Source organism: Lycorma delicatula, chromosome 1 (assembly GCF_047948215.1).
Source record: "Lycorma delicatula isolate Av1 chromosome 1, ASM4794821v1, whole genome shotgun sequence".
In the NCBI taxonomy this organism is placed as follows: Eukaryota; Metazoa; Arthropoda; class Insecta; order Hemiptera; family Fulgoridae; genus Lycorma; species Lycorma delicatula.
The window spans coordinates 49,422,756-49,444,777 of record NC_134455.1 but is presented as its reverse complement, the minus strand read 5'-3'; the positions used below and the strand labels follow the sequence as shown (position 1 = coordinate 49,444,777).

General features: G+C 29.4%; 1 protein-coding gene across 1 annotated transcript in view; it reads left to right on the top strand.

Moving 5' to 3' along the window:
- LOC142318096 (pyrokinin-1 receptor-like) overlaps positions 1-22,022 on the top strand; it is a 248,214-nt gene that overhangs the window by 164,931 nt on the left and 61,261 nt on the right. The window contains exon 2 of the mRNA XM_075354625.1: positions 2,283-2,499. Within this exon, the coding sequence (XP_075210740.1) occupies positions 2,283-2,499 (217 nt within the window). The remainder of the gene's footprint in view (positions 1-2,282; positions 2,500-22,022) is intronic.

Sequence of the window (22,022 nt, the reverse complement as noted above, 5' to 3'; positions counted from 1 at the left end):
TCGATTATTTAACATTTTTAAAAATAATTTATCCATAGCGCACGTCAAAGTAAATATTGGGATCTGTCAGATGTTTATCTTTGTTTGGCACTGGAACAATATGTGCTTTTTTCTAGCACTCCTTCAGCTGTCAACTCTTCAACAATTTCCTGCTCCGTGCAATTGAGTTGATCCCGAAAATTAAAACACCCTTCGAGGTATTGAGGGTGCTGTGAGGATCAACTCGTACAGCAAACTCACCTATGTTCTTTAGCCCAAGGATCTTCTGTTACTGATTGTCATTAATCCTCTCTACATGCAGTCCGTTGTAAATTTTACGGATTTCCTTTACTGGGCTTCCAGTACAATTATTTATCTCCCGAGCGGTAAGGAAAGGAGTTATCCTCAAAAAATTACCAGCTCTTCTAATAACCAAATATTTTGGTTTACAAAAACTATTCTTGTACAGTGCTCTCTGTATACTCTTAGTCTCTTTCTCTAACCTTGCGGTCCTGTAACTCTTCCTCCGTTTTGCATCTGGCGAAACAGGTGGTTCAAGACGAGGGTGTTTACGTGAACCCTCTGACATGTTTGTTGTTTGTTCAATTTGTATGATGTTCAATCTCTTCTGTAGCAAGGCTAATGGCCGGGTTACACCCCCACTCCAGGGCTACCAACCGTGGAGGTCCGATCCGGTATTCCGGTGGAACAGGCATATATCCTAATCTCTCCACAGAATCCAGGACCCTACTACACACCGAAGTTTTCCGGGCTTCCCTGCACCGACATACATGATCACCTTAACTATATGCTTGCCATCGCGAGGGGGGGGGGGCATGTGGTCAGCGGAAGGGGCTTCCGTTACACCTGCAATCACTTCAACCCTGGCCGCCACATCGCCAGCTCTAAAGGTTTCCAAGAAAAAACACTCGAAGCCCCGTTAACCTGCATTAAGAATAGTACACATGTACAATTGTTTCCGCCCTGGTCGGGAAACGTAGATTTTATGTTCCGGACGTGGGCATTATCTACCTCAGGGTATTATTATTATTATTTATTTTGTTCTGGTCTTCCATGAGTATAGATATGAATATATATATTAGAATACAGTATCATAAAAATATATTCTGACATAAAAATAGAAACTGCATCTTACCAAAAGAAAAATACTCCTAAAAAAATTATAAGATAAAATATAGTCTGGTGTTAAATTATACATATTATTTTATGTCAAGATAAATTGTTCTATCTAGTGTCTTAACCCAATACAAAAAGGTGGTAAATTAATTTACTGCTTTTGTGCATATGTCCCGCATCCAGGCTACAAGAGATACTATTCTACGTTATTTTCTGTAACGAGAATTATTTTCATTACTGCCTGTAGTGAATAGAGTGAAAATTAAAAAGGTCTGTTCTGCTAGGCAAATCTAGCAGAATGAAACTTACCCTTCATTTGGGTTATCTTGTTTGGCTTCCAACAGTTAGTTGGTTAAATAAGAAATAAAGAGAGAAATAATTTAACACTTAATTTTTTTGATTATGCTATGCTTGTTTCTCTTGAGAATGACTTAATTGCTTTCGAGATGATATTGATACGTCTAAGTATGTTTGACTATTAAAAATAATACACATGGTTCCTTCCAATTACAAAAATATTCGCTACTTTTAATCCGTCGTTGTTAAATTTTCCATTCAGTCATAATCTAGAAGTTGTTATGCTTGGTCATCAATTAATAAGGATTTCATTCCCGGATAATTTTATTTTAAGTACTCAATTGTGGTTCTAAAATCATTGATTCTTTAAAACAAATACTGCTGCACTAATTCATTCTTCAATCAACTTTTATCCGATATTTGTGATACTCAATCTTCTTGTTTGGGCAAATATTTTAAGTTACTATACTTCAATTATGTAATTATAATTTCAACTATTTTTAATTTTTAGAAGAAAATATACGTGTAAATGTATTTATTTTCAAGAATAAATTACTCTTAGTTAATGTTAAACGAAAGATTTCATATTTATGAAGATAGGTTATTTTTTTCTACTTGAATCACACGGCTGAACGTAAAATATGGTTTTATAATGAACAGTTTCGTATAAAAAAATAAATAATTATTTTTTTGTTTTAACTAGTGCTTGAGAAAGAATTGTTCATTTTTTATCAATGGGGCATTTAAATCGTTTAATGGTTCGCTGTAAATATTAAAATAATATTCTGAATTAAGCAAAAACCTATTTTTTGTGAGAAAATATTAAACTGATTGGTTATTAATTAAATTTTCTGTTTTATTTTTTTCAGTTATCCATATATATTTGGAGAGACAGTATGCGTTCTAACTGGTCTTGCATCCGAGACATCTGCCAATGCCACAGTATTAACTATAACAGCGTTCACGGTAGAACGTTATGTTGCTATATGCCATCCATTCCTATCGCATACTGTATCAAAGTTGTCCAGGGCCATCAAGTTTGTTGTAGTAATCTGGTTACTAGCTTTCTGCCTAGCGGTACCTCAGGTAAACCTATCTAGCCTACTTATTTTATGTTACGATTTTATTCTTTATTAATTCCTATTGATTTGATACCTCTCTTAAAATAATGTGAAAATACGTTGTAAATACTATAAATAACATTTTATTTGATATTAATTAATATTACAAATATAGTCATTAAATATTGTAAACACTAAATACGTTTTTTGGTATATTCATCTTTGAAAATTTGTTATTTCTATTTGTAAACTGTTTATACAAATACTTTTGTTAACTTTACAAAGAGATCCCTCAACACCTAAGAGTTGGCTAATTTATTTCACGTCATTCACGCAAACCTTTTCATGTCTCACTCATTCAGTAGTTGTATATATCTAGTTACACGGTTATGGGTAATACAAAAAAAAATGTAAGTTATGTAACGTAACAAAGAATAGCATTTCAAATGGAAAATATTAAAAGCTTTATAAAATGTATTTACATAACAAGAATTACGTTACAAAGAATACGCTTTAAAAACATTCTGACGATACTGTTCCAGGAAATGATAGCATTCACCTATCTATGCTGTCCCATCTTCCAAATTCTGTATGCAATCAACTAAATTTGTACACAACATTTTTGAACAACCTGTTTTTCCTAAATTATCATGTGAAGCTATTGTAATACCTGTATTGAACCCAGTAAGAAGGTCTTGAATTTCCAACTACAGCCCTACATTAATTACAATGTATCAGGCAAACTGAAGGAGAGAATGGTAATTCGCAAGTCGGTGCGTGATCCTGAGAAGAGTTCCTTCACCAGTGAGGAGTTTTGATAAAGTACGTCCTCTCATCATCTTATCGCTCTTGATGCATGTAGGATGGTTTTGTGTCATCTCAGTGCCTTAATGTTGTTTTCTTCTATTTATGAGGCATGCAACATGGCTTGGCAATGCTAGATTTTATTGCAGTATTCTTTCATACGTAATCGTTGATATTAGTTTCGGGAGAAAGTTTTCTATACCCTCACGCTGAAACACGATATCCACATATGAATGACGTAATCGTAATTGTTTGCTATTGAAATTATGCATGCTATGTCGTTGAAGATGGTTCTACAGAAGGATTAGTTGTATGTAAGCAACGTCACTTCAGTGGTATTGTATTATTTTGGAAATTTACAGTGCAAGATTGTCGTTGCGATGAAATACCCCTTTGTCATTTGTGAATGAAGTACAATTAATTGGTGGTAGTACAAGGACTCCTTATTATATGTGGCGAACCCTTGTTATGCCTCTCGGATATCAGTTAATATTACAGTATCTTCATATTTTCGTTGATTATACATGTATGTGGGTGTAGATTTAATCCAGCACACAGAACTGGCAATATTTTGAGTAATAACGTGGCATAAATCAACGAGTTAGCTGTTTCATTTTCTAAAATTTGATGAAATTTTAGCTGATATTTAAAGATTTTTGTCATTGGTCGAACACTGCTCCCTGCTATCTCAGTAATGTACTGGATGGGCTAAATGTCAGCTCCCCTATTTCTAATAGGAAAGCAGATAATAAAAATCTTATTTATTTTTAATATACGTAATAAACAATAAGAGAAGTGTTCAAAGCATCGTCTTGTACATTTTAGGCAGTGTTGAACCATTGAATTAGCTTTGTTAATAACATTTTTCCCTTATTTATAAATCAACTGAGTTTTCAATTTGGGGCGATGCAGATCATTTGGATTTGAAGAAATATGTCTTTCCCAAAATGAAAAGTTTCAAGGCGTCAAATGACATGAGACTGCGCGTGGTCATTCAATTGTTCCTGGACGTCCTATCGATTCAAATATAGTTTGATCGAGATAATTCTAACATGCTTATTTTGTGTTCAAGCATAAGGATGGGCAATGCTGATCGCTGGGTTTTTCATAGTACGTGAATAACAACATCTCAAAATATGAAGATACACTTCAGTCGAAAAAATAAAGAAATAGACTACATTTACGTTTTTTTTTGTCTTCAGTCATTTGACTGGTTTGATGCAGCTCTCCAAGATTCCCTATCTATTGCTAGTCGTTTCATTTCAGTATACCCCCTACATCCTACATCCCTAACAATTTGTTTTACATATTCCAAACGTGGCCTGCCTACACAATTTTTTCCTTCTACCTGTCCTTCCAATATTAAAGCGACTATTCCAGGATGCCTTAGTATGTGGCCTATAAGTCTGTCTCTTCTTTTAACTATATTTTTCCAAATGCTTCTTTCTTCATCTATTTGCCGCAATACCTTTTCATTTGTCACTTTATCCACCCATCTGATTTTTAATATTCTCCTATAGCACCACATTTCAAAAGCTTCTAATCTTTTCTTCTCAGATACTCCGATTGTCAAAGTTTCACTTCCATATAAAGCGACGCTCCAAACATATACTTTCAAAAATTTTTTCCTGACATTTAAATTAATTTTTGATATAAACAAATTATATTTCTGATTGAAGGCTCGTTTCGCTTGTGCTATTCGGCATTTTATATCGCTCCTGCTTCGTCCATCTTTAGTAATACTATTTCCCAAATAACAAAATTCTTCTACCTCCATAATCTTTTCTCCTCCTATTTTCACATTCATTGGTCCATCTTTGTTATTTCTAATACATTTCATTCTTTTGTTTTGTATTTGTTTATTTTGATGCGATAGTTCTTGCGTAGGACTTCATCTATGCCATTCTTCTAAATCCTTTTTACTCTCGACTAGAATTACTATATCATCAGCAAATCGTAGCGTCTTTATCTTTTCACCTTGTACTGTTACTCCGAATCTAAATTGTTCTTTAACATCATTAACTGATAGTTCCATGTAAAGATTAAGAAGTAACAGGGATAGGGAACATCCTTGTCGGACTCTCTTTCTTATTACAGCTTCTTTTTTATGTTCTTCAATTATTACTGTTGCTGTTTGGTTCCTGTATGTTAGCAATTGTTCTTCTATCTCTGTATTTGAACCCTAATTTTTTTAAAATGCTGAACATTTTATTCCAGTCTACATTATCGAATTCCTTTTATAGGTCTATAAACGCCAAGTATGTTGGTTTGTTTTTCTTTAATCTTTCTTCTACTATTAATCTGAAACCTAAAATTGCTTCCCTTATCCCTATACTTTTCCTGAAACCAAATTGGTCTTCTCCTAACACTTCTTCCACTCTCCTCGCAATTCTTCTGTATAGAATTCTAGTTAAGATTTTTGATGCATGACTAGTTAAACTAATTGTTCTGTATTCTTCACATTTATCTGCCCCTGCTTTCTTTGGTATCATGACTATAACACTTTTTTTGAAGTCTGACAGTACTTCTCCTTTTTCATAAATATTACACACCAGCTTGTACAATCTATCAATCGCTTCCTCACCTGCACTGGGCAGTAATTATATAGGTATTCCGTCTATTCCAGGAGCCTTTCTGCCATTTAAATCTTTTAATGCTCTCTTAAATTCAGATCTCAGTATTGTTTCTCCCATTTCATCCTCCTCAACTTCCTCTTCTTCCTCTATAACACCATTTTCTAATTAATTTCCTCCGTATAACTCTTCAATATATTCCACCCATCTATCGACTTTACCTTTCGTATTACATATTGGTGTACCATCTTTGTTTAACACATTATTAGATTTTAATTTATGTACCCCAAAATTTTCCTTAACTTTCCTGTATGTTCCGTCTATTTTACCAGTGTTCATTTCTCTTTCCACTTCTGAACACTTTTCTTTAATCCACTCTTCTTTTGCTAGTTTGCACTTTCTGTTTATAGCATTTCTTAATTGCCGGTAGTTCCTTTTACTTTCTTCATAACTAGCATTCTTATATTTTCTACGTTCATCCATCAGCTGCAATATATCGTCTGAAACCCAAGGTTTTCTACCAGTTCTCTTTATTCCGCCTAAGTTCGCTTCTGCTGATTTAAGAATTTCCTTTTTAACATTCTCCCATTCTTCTTTTACATTTTCTACCTTATCTTTTTTACTCAGACCTCTTGCGATGTCCTCCTCAAAAATCTTCTTTACCTCCTCTTCCTCAAGCTTCTCTAAATTCCACCGATTCATCTGACACCTTTTCTTCAGGTTTTTAAATCCCAATTTACATTTCATTATCACCAAATTATGGTCGCTATCAATGTCTGCTCCACGGTAAGTTTTGCAGTCAACAAGTTGATTCCTAAATCTTTGCTTAACCATGATATAATCTGATACCTTGCAGTATCGCCTGGCTTTTTCCAAGTGTATATTCTTCTATTATGATTTTTAAATTGGGTGTTGCCAATTACTAAATTATACTTTCTGCAAAACTCTATAAGTTTGTCCCCTCTTTCATTCCTTTTGCCCAACCCGTATTCACCTACTATATTTCCTTTCTTACCCTTTCCAATGCTTGCATTCCAATCTCCAAGTATTATTAAATTTTCATCTCATTTTACGTGTTTAATTGCTTCATCAATCTCTTCGTAAGCACACTCTACCTCATCATCATCATGGGCGCTTGTAGGCATATAGAAGTTAACAATCGTTGTCGGTTTAGGTTTTGATTTTATCCTTATTACAATGATTCTATCGCTATGCATCTTTAAATACTCTACTCTCTTCCCTATCTTCTTGTTCATTATGAAACCTACTCCTTCCTGCCCATTATTTGAAGCTGAGTTTATTGTTCTAAAATCACCTGACCAAAAGTCGCGTTCCTCTTCCCACCGAACCTCACTAATTCCTACTACATCCACATTTATCCTATCCATTTCTCTTTTTAAATTTTCCAGCCTACCAACCTTTTTTAAACTTCTAACATTCCACGCTCCGACTCGTAGAATGTTATTTTTTAATTTTCTGGTGACCCCCTCCTTAGTAGTCCCCACCCGGAGATCTTAACGGGGGACTAGTTTACCTCCGGAATATTTTACCAAGGAAGGCGCCTTCATCATTGCTATATGAAAATGCAGAGAGCCACATTTTCTTGGAAAAAAGCAGCTGTAGTTTTCCATTGCTTTCACCTGTGCAATACTCAGAGGACTGAGTGATGTTGATGTGGCCGTTTAAGTCGTCCTGACTCACGCCCCTAACAACTACTGAAAGTGCTGCTGCCCTCTTTCAGGAATCATTCCTTAGTCTGGCTTTCAACAGATACCTCTCCGATATGGTTGCACCTTCGGTCCAGGTACTCTGTATCACTGAGTACTCAAGCCCCCTCACCAACGGCAAGGTCTCATGATTCATAGAGGAGGTCATTTACTATAAACACATAAATTTCCTTCTCCATAACCTAGCGAGTATCATGCGATGAAATGAGAATTTCATCATTGGTACCAACAAACACAGTTGTGAAGGTTTAGTAGATCATTTAGTTTGATGCATCCTTCATCACACCGCATTACTGAGCTACACAAAGATGAAAATTCGTTTCTCAGCGAACAATAAATTTCTTTCAAACTTTCACCTTTCTGAGAAAATCATATTCTTGAAGTGCGTAAAGTAATTTTGACCAATTACACTGAAACTTCAATCTTTTAGAATTTTTTGAAACCTTCTGAGAAGAGCGTTTGGAAAATATATATGTACGAGTATAATACTCGTATATAATAAAAATTATAAATATGAAATTGGATTTTTTTTAGTAATTGCCGGTTATAGTTTATATAAATTTAAACTTGTATAAATTTGAACCTGAAATTTTGATTAAGCATTTACATTGCATTCTTCAAGAATATGTTCGAAAACATTTAAGCAATTTTATTCTTTTTTCCCTATCATATAAAACAATTGAATAAAGAATATTACGTAGGTATCATTTTACATGTTTTATGAAAAGGTGTTAAATAAATTTATTGATACAATTAGCTTTTTTAAAATCATCTTTTTATTTTAATTAAAAAGCTAACCTCAGCGAACAAGCTTATGTTAAATATTGCATAAACATAACTTGTCAATGTTACAAAAAATATTTTATATTTTTAATTAAAAACAAGTAATGTAAAATAAAATTTAAAAAAATGAGCAAGACAATGCAGGTATAAGTTGCATTTTTATAAATTCCTTATAAAGATAATCTGAAACTAAAAATGAATAACTAATACATTTGTGAAGGTTGCTGTGAAAAAAACGCGTGATACATATTACCATAAAAGTAAAATTTACCTTAAAGTTAAGAAAGCCTTGTAATCATTATATTGTATGATTTATTAGTACGATGTTTTCAAATGATTTGTTGACAACATACTTCCTTAAACGTTCAGTAATTCTTACTAATAAGGATATATTGAATAAGAGCTAATAAATGTATGATAATTTATATATGTTTCAGTAGTAGTAGCTTTCTTCCCTTATGCTGTATTTGCAAATAAAGAATTATCATATATAAATTACAACCCTTTTATTGTGAATATTTATTTTTAAATGGGTCAAGAAAAATGTGTAAAGCTTCATATCCTTTAAATAACTTCGTATATTTTTACTATTATAAGAGAATTTTCAAGATAAATTAGTAGTACGTAATATTTCTTGTTCTCTGTATGTTTATATGTGTTTACATTCTAATTTTTAAAAGCTTTTATTTAACTCGCTTTAGGAATAATCAAATCTTGCAACTTCTATATCTTTTGATCTATCGTATGAAAATCACTGAAATTCGGTACACGTATGTAACTTAGATGACAATATAGCACTACGGTGTCGGAATTTGATATGACCCACGCCCCACGCGCTACCCATACGCTAAATTCATGCATTTAGTTGAAAATTTTCATTTCTCATGAAATATCGTATGAAAATAATTGAAATTTGGTACACGTATGTAACTTCGATGTGTAAAATTAATATTTTTACTTTTTTTTAGTCTTAAGAAAAATACAAAAAAAATTACAAAAATACATTTGATTACATATAAAAAAAATTTTTTAAAAAAGCTTTTATTAACTAATATTAATATAAACATTAATAAAAACAGGAAACAAAATAGAAAAACCCTCTAAAAAATAAAAAATAAGAATTAAATCAAATGAGCATTTTAAACAAAAAAATATAATATATTAACAAATATAAAAATGCACTGAAAAGTAAAAAATAAATTATATAAATATCTAATAAATAACCAATAAATAAATGTAATAATTATTAAATTTTAAAATTAAAAGTAATGAAAATATTTAGTTAAATAAAAGCGTGGCGTAGTTTTTATAACAATGCTTTCGAATAAGTATTTATAGTCATTTGCTGTATTTTAAAATATATTTTTTGTTTAATGAGGTTGTTTATGTATATACTTTATTCATCTGTAATAAAATAACTCAAGTTTTAATTCTTTGATGGTTAAAATTTGCACTGAGATGACCTTTAAGGGTTAATAAGATTAAAAATAAAAATTAAATTTAGAAATCTTGCACAAAGTTATTACATTTTGACGGTAATCTGAAAAATTATTAATTATTGTCATTATTATAATTGTAATCGTAATTATGAATTCATTAAATAAAAATTTATAATTAATTAAAATGAAACTTTTAGCGGAAAGAGTTCGTTCAATTTGGCTTAGATTACAAGCAGAATTCGAAGATGAACTTCAACTACGTGAGAACACGTACAAAGAAAGCGAGTGGTTGCATTTTCCCAGATTGTTACTTGTAGCTAGTCACTCTCAACTGGAGGGGTTCCAGCAGACCTTTCCGCCTCCTCGCGTCGTTATTGAAAATGAAAATGAAGATTAATTGTTGTAAAAATAAATTTTGTGTTGTTTTAAATAAATTATAATAACTGCGCCACGCTTTTATTTAACTAAATATTTAAATTACTTTTAATTTTAAAATTTAATAATTATTACATTTATTTATTGGTTATTTATTAGATATTTATATAATTTACTTTTTTACTTTTCAATGCATTTTTATATTTGTTAATATATTAATTTTTTTGTTTAAAATTCTCAATTTGATTAAATTCTTATTTTTTACATTTTAGAGGGTTTTACTAATTTGTTTTCTTTTTTATTAATGTTAATATTAGTTAAATAAAATCTTTTTTTTAATAAACAATTTTTTATATGTGAACAAATATATTTTTGTAATTTTTTTTTGTTTTTTTTTATACTATAAGATTGTGTTGTATAAATGTGTGTTTTGGTAATTTTTCTTTTGAATTGATGGATTTTATTTGTGATTGTGTAAGCGATACTTAATATAAATCACATTATTACACGAAAAATTAAAAATGCGTTCAGCTTAAAAAAAAAAAAAAAAACAGCCCAGGAAGAGTATATACGAATAAACTTAGTTACTATAAAGCACCAAATACTTTACTGAGCCCATAGGCAGAGGAGCAAAGAGAATTGATAGCAACTACCTCACTTCGGGCTAAACTGATGTTGCTGGGCAACCTCTCCGAAAACATCCTATAAAAGCGTGTTTCGTACTAAAAAAACGAATCGATTTACTTCCTCGCTTGTACTTTTGTAAAAGAGAAACAATACCGCTCCTGATAAAATATTAGTAGTGATGTTTTGAGATCTTCTCAGTGACATTTACGTAAATACATCAATTTTAGCTAAAAAGATTTGTTTGCATGTTCTCGCTTGCATGCATGAGAGTGTATGTGATTGTATAATTATATGTGTTAGCATTTACGTGCATTTGTTGATATTGATGTGAGTTTTTAAATTCAAACATTTTATCAATTTAATGTAAAAAGGACTACATTTTTACAAAGAATTAAAAAGGATTTGGTGCTTTCTACATGCTAAAAGTCTACTTTTATAAAATTTTCTGAATTTTTCTTATCGTTTGGAATATTCGAAATTTTAATTATTCTTCTCGTACTTTTGAATGGGAAGAATTCAACTGTTTACCGAGCAGAAATCCCATCACCTTTAACTCGCGGAGTTGTCAATAGAACTCAGGATGTCAAATAGAACATTTTCATGTTTTACTGTTTCGAATTTCAATTAAAATTTGTAATTTATTTTAAAGCGGCGTTATACAGTTGAAAATAGATATCAGAATTTATCAAAATTTAGAATTGAATTAAATTTTTTAATTAATTGCCTGTTAAAACAATTTGTAGATATTTGTATAATTTACGTTTAGTAAAGCAATAAAAATAATTATACTATGATTTTATTCGTGCTAATGTTCAAAAAAAAAATTTATTTTTAATTTTAGTTTTCTAAAACTTTAAAAAAGTAACAGGAAACAGTTTGAAAGAGTAATAGTAATTTTGAATGTTAAAAGGTAAGTTTTAAATTACATAAAAAGTTTTTTAAAAATTCAGGAAAACATTAAAGACAGATTTTTAAAATTTTAATTTAATTTATATTACAGATTATTTAAATTTTAACTAACATATGATTCAAATTTACCACAAAAAGTTTAATGCCAAAAATCATTCGGGAATTTAAATATACTTTCATTTCTCAAAGGAATTGCATGAAAAATGAGAAACGTAACAGATTAACAAAATACTAACAATAATAATACAACTTTTAAAACCTAGCTGTTTATGTCAACGAAACTACATATTGTATATATTTCAATTCTATTTAATCTTTTGACAAAATAATTTTCTAATCCAAACTGTTAGGTATTTATTTTCATTTTAATAATTTACCGAACGAAAAATGTAAATAAATATGATGTTAAATTTTAAAATATCAACCGCTTTCACAAAGTTTTATTACTCTTGTGTTTATTTAATTAGGGGTTTTCCATTTATTTTGTTGGTAAATAACGATGAAAAATGTTTAGTTCACAAAAATAAAAACATTGTTATTTAATTTTAGAAATATTAATTTGTTGACTGTCATTATTTTGAATTTACGTTGGTTATAACAAAAATATCTAATTAAACGATCGAGGAATCTATTTCGAACAAATTAATCTCTTACAAGGTATCAGTAATGACAAAAGTGAAAACAATAAAAGTTACAGAAAATTATGCGCGTAATCAACTTTTTATTCAAGAAAATTCATGATATTTTTTATGAGGGAAAGTTATTCTGAAGTAAATTAGTTATTTCTGAAGTAAATAGCACAAAGAGTTATCAGCCAGCCTTACGTCGTAAGGAGACAAAGTCTATTTATGTACAATCAAATTGAAAATTTTAACTTTTTCTTAGAGAAGGTATGAAAATAGTATCATTTTTTCATCATGTTGGATAGAAAAATGAATCTGGATAGAATTTATGTCCTTTTTATAGGTTTATCATACAAATTTTCCTTTTTACTTAATTCAGAATATAAACTTCGGATTTCATTACCTCACAGACAATCAGTATTTACCTTATTTTATTCAATTAATTATTTATCACAGAGTTTTAACGAGGAAAAAAATTAATTAATAGAATAATAATAATAGTTTCATGAAAAACATGTGTTGCCTCCCTGTACACTGAAGTTTTTATTTGTCGTAATTTTATTACTTCAGAATATACTGGCAACAAATTCAGGCTTTTTCATTTCTATAGCACATCTGTAAAAATAGTAATATTATTATTTTTCCTGAGATAAACTTCCTCACAATAATGTGTAAGCTCAATCACCATTGGAGAGTTGGTCTTGCCCAGTCAAAACCTTACGTTTTGAATGTCGTTAATTGGCCAACAACAACCAAAGAACACGATGTGTGTGTGTGTGTAATTTAAACCGTTTTTTAAATTTCTGTTATTTCTCAGAGTGCTTGTTATTCTGGGGGAAAAATTAGGTGAACTAGTTCTTTGACAAACGATTGATTCTATTAAAATTTAAGGAATGATTTTGTCTTAATTCTGCTTGAAATAAAGGGGCTATATTTTTGAAAATTTTCTCTATAATTCTGGATTCTGTATTGTAAAATATATATATTTTATTATAAATTTTATATAAATCTTTTCAAGAACATAAGCAATGTTAATCTCTTATCACCTGCTGCTAATATTGTTCATATATATTTTGCCATTCACTCCCAAACTCTGTATTGCATCTAGATGAAAAAATTATTAAATTATACACTAAAACTCATTAAATCACAATACTTTTATTTCACAAACTTAGAAATTTTAAATTTAAAAAGTTACATTCATTCTTGTTGCTTCTCCTTGGGTTAATATTACTTAACTTAGGGTATTGGTATTCTGAACAAAAATAATTTGTGGAAGATAAGTTTAGAATCGGTTTTGTTTTCTTTTAACTTTTGTACATATTTAATAACTCGTGCCATTTACAAAGCTCAAAGTCTGGCTTGAGATAACTCTGCTGTCATATTTGCTAATTCCTCCGTATATTAATGATTTGCATGACGTGGTAGGTGGGTTGCGGTTCGGTGATCTCAATATTACAGTAAAGAACCAGTCATCATACTACAATAAAGATCATAAGTCATCTCCTAAGAAGATGACTTAGTGTTGATAGCTTCTGAATCGAAGGGATTACAATAAAGATGAATTACAATAAATGGCTAACAGATTTAGGAGTTACTGAGAACAGTGGAAATTTAGACTAGTCAAAGGAAGCAAGATTCTGAAAAGGTAGAAAGTTAAGGACCGGTAAAAATATAATAAATAAAAATATAATACAGAATACCAGTATTACGGTATTGAATATTAGTATTAACACCAGTATAACGGAAATACAAAAATTGAATAAACAACTACAAATACTTAGTGGTTTCTTGCACATCTTAGTTCGCACTGAAGACGTACCTAACAGAAAAAGTAACTGCGAAACAATAAGCGATAAATTCTGAAACACTTTTCGTTAAAGCTGTTATTCCGCAAAAAATAAAGTAAAAGGAAGGTTTTTTGATTCGGCTTGGAAGAAGGTTTTTGTGTTCTAAGTTTACCGCAGGTACTTTTTCTGACAACATTGCCGCTGAAAAAAAAAAACAATTTTAAAACACTAACAAGTACAGATGTGTACATGATTCTAAAATTAGATTCGGTTGAAGACATATGAATAAATTTGAAAAAAGAAGATTATTAAAGTAGGAAGGAGACTTTAGGAAGAACGATGACAGTTAATCAAAAACCATTGATAGCAAAAAAGAGTTTATTAGTGTTGATGAATAAATAGAACACATTAAAATTTTCGAAAGAAGGAATGAAGGAAAGAAACTGTTTAGACTGCTCAAAAATGAAATAAATAAAAATTACATGTAGAACGGTAAATTAGTCGATGTAGAAATAGGATGAAATAGAGAGAAATGTGAGAAACTGGGAAGGCAAATTAGTCATCCAAAAAAATGATCGGTAAAATCTAGAAAAAGTATATCATTATGTGAAGTTCCGAACGGAAAACTATTCTTATTAATAGACGAAAATGCTTACAAGCCGAATGTGGAAGGAATATACTAAGAGAAAAAAAATTACGAGGTTAGATTTTGGAGAGGAAAAAATAGAAATCGATGGTACATCATCATAAATTTATTTTACTTCTTCCAAAACAAAAACGACACTACTTTGATATCAGAGTTTTACAGAACTCTTAGAGATGTAAAGGAAAATGAAACCAGTAAAGGTAAATGGAATAGTAGATACCGGTGTTCTTTGGTGGTTGGGTTTTCACTTAACCACACATCTCAGGAACGGTCGAACTGAGACTGTACAAGAATAAATTCATTTACATTCATACATATCAGCATCATTCATCCTGTGAAGAAATACTGAAACGGTAATTCCCGGAGGCTAAGCAGGAAAATGAAACGAAAAAGTAAAGGTAAATGATATAGAATCAGAATAATCTTATTATTTAGAATATTTGAGTTTATTGTACTTTAGAACTACACACAGATTTTAGAAAAGGCTCATGCCATGTGCTTTCAATACTACGAAAAGCAGGAGCAGATAAGGTTTGATAATTATAGCACTATCATCTTAAAGTCTCATGCATAGAAAATATTCATCAAGAAAATTAGCAGGTAAATAGAATATGTGCTTCAAGCTGTACTGGTTGATAAACAGTTTGATATCAGATATAACATGATTACAAGAGTTACCATAAGATTCTGGATCTCAAACTAATCGTAAAGTATAGCCTAGTAAATTATATGGTAGCAGCAGAATATAATTATTTACGTAATTTTTCATATAATTATATGAATATTGTTTTTTCATTTACTTACTGGGTTTTCAGTAACTTAGATGGTAAATATACCTCCCAATTTTTTATTATGTTTTTAACCTCCCAATTTTTTATTATGTTTTTAATTTGAATTTCTTTATATACGTGCTGACGAAGCGATGTGAACAAAGAAACCTCTAAAGTGGTATATGTGAATGAAAAACGTTTAATAAACAATCTTAGAAAACCGAAAAATAATAAACTAACTTCCATGACGTTCGAAAATCTGAAAAATTCATTTGGTAACGTACAGTAGAATAAAATGTTCAATATTTTAAAGGAATACAGAAAAAGAAGACTTATTTACAATCTAGGCATGAGGTAAGAATTGAAAATGAAGAAAAGCAGGATTGCATTAAGATAGCAGTGAAATACGAATATAGTCTGCCCCTGTTGTTTTTCAACTTGCATTTCAAAGAAGCAACAGTGTTTTAAGTATTTAAAATACTATGAGTTGTTCAACTAGCTGTTGATTGCTGTACTTTCAACATTACGTGGTGTTATACTATTGTGTTGTTTCTTACACCTGTTTCTTAGTTAAAAGTTACATTTAACTAAAAATGGCATAATTTTTGTGAAGACAATCTTTTTTTTATCGGAATGCAATTATATTTTTAACATTATGTTCCTAAAACAAAAATCTACTCAAAAATATTCATATCAAAGCTCAACAACGAAAAAAGCAATTTCACAGATATCACGTTACTTCTTCTTGAAAATCATTCACCTTGAACTTAAACTTCATTCTCTGAAAAAAATCATCAGTTTTGAATTAAAATTTAAAAATATCTGTTTATGATATCAGGGGTAACATGTAACTTTAAAACAGAAATATTTGTGTTAAGGTGATTACTTTATGGTAGCAAAACATATACAACATAAAATCCAGAAAAAATAGATGCCTTTGAAATAGGATGTTAAAAGTAGATATTGAAAATTAAATAAAGAAATGGTTGCTTTATTTGAAGATCTACTCTGAAGGATATAATTTACTTATTTATACGATACACACACACACACACACACACACACACACACACACACACACATATATATATATATATATATATATTCCCTGATTAGTAAATAAATCAACTACGTTATATTTATATCGTGTTGCAAAGACATCCTTTAGTGAGTTTGCATTAGAATATGCATCCTATCATATACATGTTATTGCCTTTCTCCAGCCGGAGCGTAGGAAAAACTGTGAAAAATATGCATAAAGGCCACAATACACGTAGGCCGGATTATACGTACAGCACATATATAATTTAATCCATTTAACCGTTATTGGAAATAATACCAAGTTATTTTCAGACATTAACCAATTAGATAAATTAAGCGAGCACAAGTGCTCGCTTAATTTAATTTATAATATTAATATAATAATATTTATAATTTTAATTTATATTTCTCTTAAGGGCAAAATAATTCCAAAATTCTTCTGAATTAAAATGCTTTTAAGTTATAAATGATTTTATTTTTCTAAGCTCAGTTGGAACTACTTTATAATTTACTCCATTTCTCCATAATACATATTTAAAATTCGCTTGATTACAGTCATCGGTTAACGAGAAAAAATGTAACATTCTTTTTAATCTACATTTTATTGTTATTACATAAATAAATATTTTTTATTCCATTTTTAACTTGTTTAGCTCCCCACTTTATTAGTAAAATGAGAAAAATTAGTGTCCTCCAGATCTTCATAACGCCATTATGTGGCCGTTATCTATAATGACATGAAGCCGGAATTTTTTGAAGTACCTGGGCTCACGATTCTTCATCTGTATGTTGACATGAACAATTCATGTCATTAATTCTTAATAAGTTCATCAAATACGATTTCCCATATTCTTTGTTTACCTTAATTAATTCGTATAGTTGTAGTTCGTATATCGTAAAGAAAAAAATGCAATAAGTGTTTTCTTAACCAATCTCTTATTTATTTTTTTAACATGATAAGGTAATTTTTTAATAGTACGTTGCAATTTAATACGTTGTCAATAAGTATGTTAACAAGAGTTTCATTATAGACTTAATTTTTCTTTCGATTTATAAAGTAAATTAAGTATAATACACAATAAATTTGTGTATTACACAAATTTATTACTTAAATAATAAATTCTTCTCCAAAATCATTACTTCACAATTTTACTCGAACTGAAAAAATGTATGTCATTAGTGCATAAAATTTGCGCTTAATCGGACCTAAGTATCTGAATCCTTACAGTTATTGTAATGGGTAACTCAATATTAAACGGTATTTTAAGTTACGTGACACCTTCGAACTAAAAAATTCGCCATATTTGATATCTAACTAATTGAAACTTAGAGATTATTAGAAATCAAACGTTAGAATTAGAAATAAAAATTACAGTAACTTTTATTTTCTGTAAGAACCTATTACAAAAATAGGGAGTGTTTGGCGGAAACAATGAGAAAACTACGTACTCATTTCGAGACACAATATTCCATCTCGGTCAACTGTTAAAGAGCTGATTAAAAAATTTGAAAATTTCCTCAAAGATAATACACCGTGTATATATCAACGTTCCGGGTCTATCAGTACAAGTAATCATAAAACATCAATATGTGCCGCCATCAAGCACAATAATGAAACATTTCACGGACTACAATACAACTAATTTTGATAAAAGACCTTTTCTCCTTCATACATACAAAATTCAACTGACGCAATATCTTCCTACAGACTATCAACAAAGAAAAGATTTCATCAATCGGAACATAAGGAAGTGGATGATGAATTTCAATGGAAAATCTTTAGTGACGAGGCCCATTTCCATCCTAACGGCTTCGTGAATAAACAGAATTGTCAAATTTGGGGCAGTGAAAACCCAAATGTAGTTCGAAGTATTCCATGCATCTACTAAAAGTGACGGTATGGTGTGCAATTTGGGATGGGGGAGTGATTGGACCATATTTATTTGAAAACGACGCTGGTGTACTATTATGGTATATACTGATCGTTGTCTTGCGATGTTCGAGAATTTTTTTGTCAGAATTAGAAGATATGGACTTGGAAAATATTCCATAAATAACCGCCTACATTCCACTTTATATTACAATAAAAATATTTAATACTGTTGAAAAAAAGTGATTTAAAAAAAATTAAAATACGGTTTTTATTGCCACCATAAATTTGTTTAAATCCTACATTATATTTCTCAGTAAGCAGTTTCTTGTTGCTTTCAATTTTTTTTTTTTTAATTTAAAACCTAATCTTTTAATGTTTTTCTAGAATTAGGCTTTCTCAGAATTGTCCTGAATCGTACTGACGTAATTGCAATTTATTAACAGACTATATTTATGATAAAATGAAATTCATTTATAAATTTCTTCTCACTAACCACTTGTTGAAATCGTTTAGCCTGTAACACAATTTTTCTAGGTTTTCTTACTTTTCGGCGTACTTAAAGAAGTGAAAACCTCTGATGTACTTTCTGCTAATTTATTTAATAACTGTTTTCTTTTTGTTTCCTTACTCTCTGAATTGGAATAGAAACAGCACATGTTTCTTCCACACGAATTTTTTAATATCCTTATTCTCCTTTCCTGATTTTCAAAATCAGTTTTCTTTTTTCTTGTTTTCGTAAACGTTGTTGATACCTAGCTTGGCGACTTAGTTTGAAGTTTTGCACCGTGAATTTAAATTCGTTCATTCTCTATAAACCTAGAAATTAAAGCAAAGATTGTTTACTATTACAAAGAAAGTGTTAATAGATAATGCAAAAAAATTAAAGAAACAATAAAATATCGCTACAGTATTCATACGCAATATAATAGATTGAGAAAGAATCATACGCAAATTTTATTCGTAAATTAAACTGTTGCATAAATTAAATCTTAAACCTTTGTATAAATTAAACTAAGGACTGAAATTGAAATTTATATTTACACTGTTCAGTAGAGGCAAGTATAAATAGATAAAGTAAATGCTAGAAAAGATAATTCAGATGTAATTCACGTGTACAGACATCGAGTTTCAAAAGAAGACTGGAATTTTCCAGTACGTCGGGAAAAGCTATTTAAAAGCATTTTGGCAATGAGAAACGAGCAAGTCACTGGCACACACACAACACACACACACATATATATATATATATATTTAATAATATATATATATATATATATAATAATTCAGTATATATTATACTGAATATTTGTTTGTGCAATCTGGTTGCTATTAGTATAAGTGGTAATATAAATATATAATAAACTTAATTCCTGTGGTAATATAAGTGGTTCTATTAAATAAAGATGTTCATTTCCTACAAAATTAAGATATTTATGTCTTTACCAATTGATTTTATAAGAAATGTTCATAATTTATTTTAAAATTAATACTAATTAAATATAACTAAATCGATTGTAATTTAAAATAAAATTTATTATAAGAGATTAATTTTGCTTGAACTATATATTAATTGTTTTGAAACAATAATTTACTAATGTAAATAATTGTACTATTTCCAGTACATCTCAAGGAAAAAATTGTTATTTCATTCGATTTGTGACAATTTTTTAGGCTGAATATACATAATAAAAGAGAATTTATGTATGTACGGGTATAATTCATGTATGTCAACTATCAAAACTTTCTCTGAAGTAATACTTTACGGTGGTTCCGGAAGCTAAACAGAAAAGAAAAGAAAATTAATCAAAACTGTTAAAGGTTTTTATAAAAGTTAATCTTGTTTTATGAAAACAATTAGAAACAGAACTGACAGTATTTTTAAAATGATTGATACGCGTATGTAATGTTGTAACAGCCTTCAAAAATGTTTAAAAATTTCTGCCTGAAATGTCTATGTGAATTAATTATTTCGAATGCTATGGTTTGTTCACATATTTTTTAAAAGTAAGCTTAGTTTGCGCGAAGTAAAATTGTAACTTACTAAATTAATTAAAATTTCATTATCTTTTTTTTTTAACAACTGGTTAATAGCATTATTTTTATCTTTTTAGAAATCATTTTAAATCTTTGCTAATAAAACTCGCTAAAAAATTAATGTTTTAATAAATATAATCCCATCATCTGAAAGTACATGTTTAGTTCACTGATAACTGCTAAATCATTTTTAAATTAAAAAATTACAATTTATAGTGATTAGTTTTTCTAATTGGTGAAGACACAAAAATGCATTTCTCGAAAATTTGTTAGAAAACAAAAAAATAAATAGTCTAGGGCATATCCCTTATAGAATAAGGAAGTGAAATATTTTAATAAATAACTGATATATTAAAGAAAAACCGAAAGAAAACTGAAAAGGATTTTTTTCAGTAATTTTGTAATAAAAGAAAATTAGCAGCAACATATTTTTATAAAGCTTCATACATTAATCCTCAAAACTTTAGGGACCCTTTTGACTTGGTCTCATGCGAAGCCAAATTTGTTTTCCTATTTCGACCCTCCTTTACCTATTAATATGCCTCGTATATTTGTTCAATATGTATAATATGCTGATTTTTACTTTAATTAACTGTACTATATAATCATTAGTTTGATCTACCACTTATTTTTTATCTCCCGTTTACAAGTGATAGTAATAGATTTGTGTTAATACTGTTTTATTTTTATTTTTATTTTTTTTTGTAAGAGTGAAAATTAGAATAACAAATAAATAGTTAACATTAAAAAAAAAAATAATAATAATAATAACAGTTGTACAGTTCTTGAAAAGACAGTTTTTTTTTGTTGTTACTTTTAATATATACTTCTTTTATAGTTTTATATTTTACAATTCTCAGTTATTCTCCTCTTGTATTCCAAAATAATGTAATGTGATTTGACAATCTTAAAGGATGATGCCAATCACTTTAACCAAAACCTAATATTTAATGTGAATAATTCAAATTAATAAATTAAAGCTTTTAATCATTGAATTAATACAATTTACTCTGGCTTTCTTTTGGTGGAGCTGATAATCAAAAGAATTTTTAGAAATCCAATTTCCATTTTATAAAATCCTTTTGGGAATAAAAATAAAGCCTTCTCAATTACAGTAGGATTACAGCAGTGTTCGTATTGATTTGAAGCCAAGATAACTAATTACACGCATACTTATCACATACTATCACATACACGCATATTTGTAACTCAGTTTTTTTGTTTTTTTACATCAAAACTGTAAACGTTTTTATTAATATGAATACTCTCAGTAAAGTAAATTATGTTCCACTTTATCCAAATTTTTAATCATTTTATTGCTTTAAATTCTAGCTGTAAATTATAGTAATATTCAATTTCTAATGACATTTATAAATTTAAAGTATATTTCTGAGGTAGTACTTTTTATCACAGATTACTTTGATCGACAAACAGACGCTGATTTGAAAAATATGTAAAGATTCGTTTATATTTTCATTGAAAATATAAAAATATGGCTAATATGAGTTTTTATTGTAAATCTTCAATATAAAAT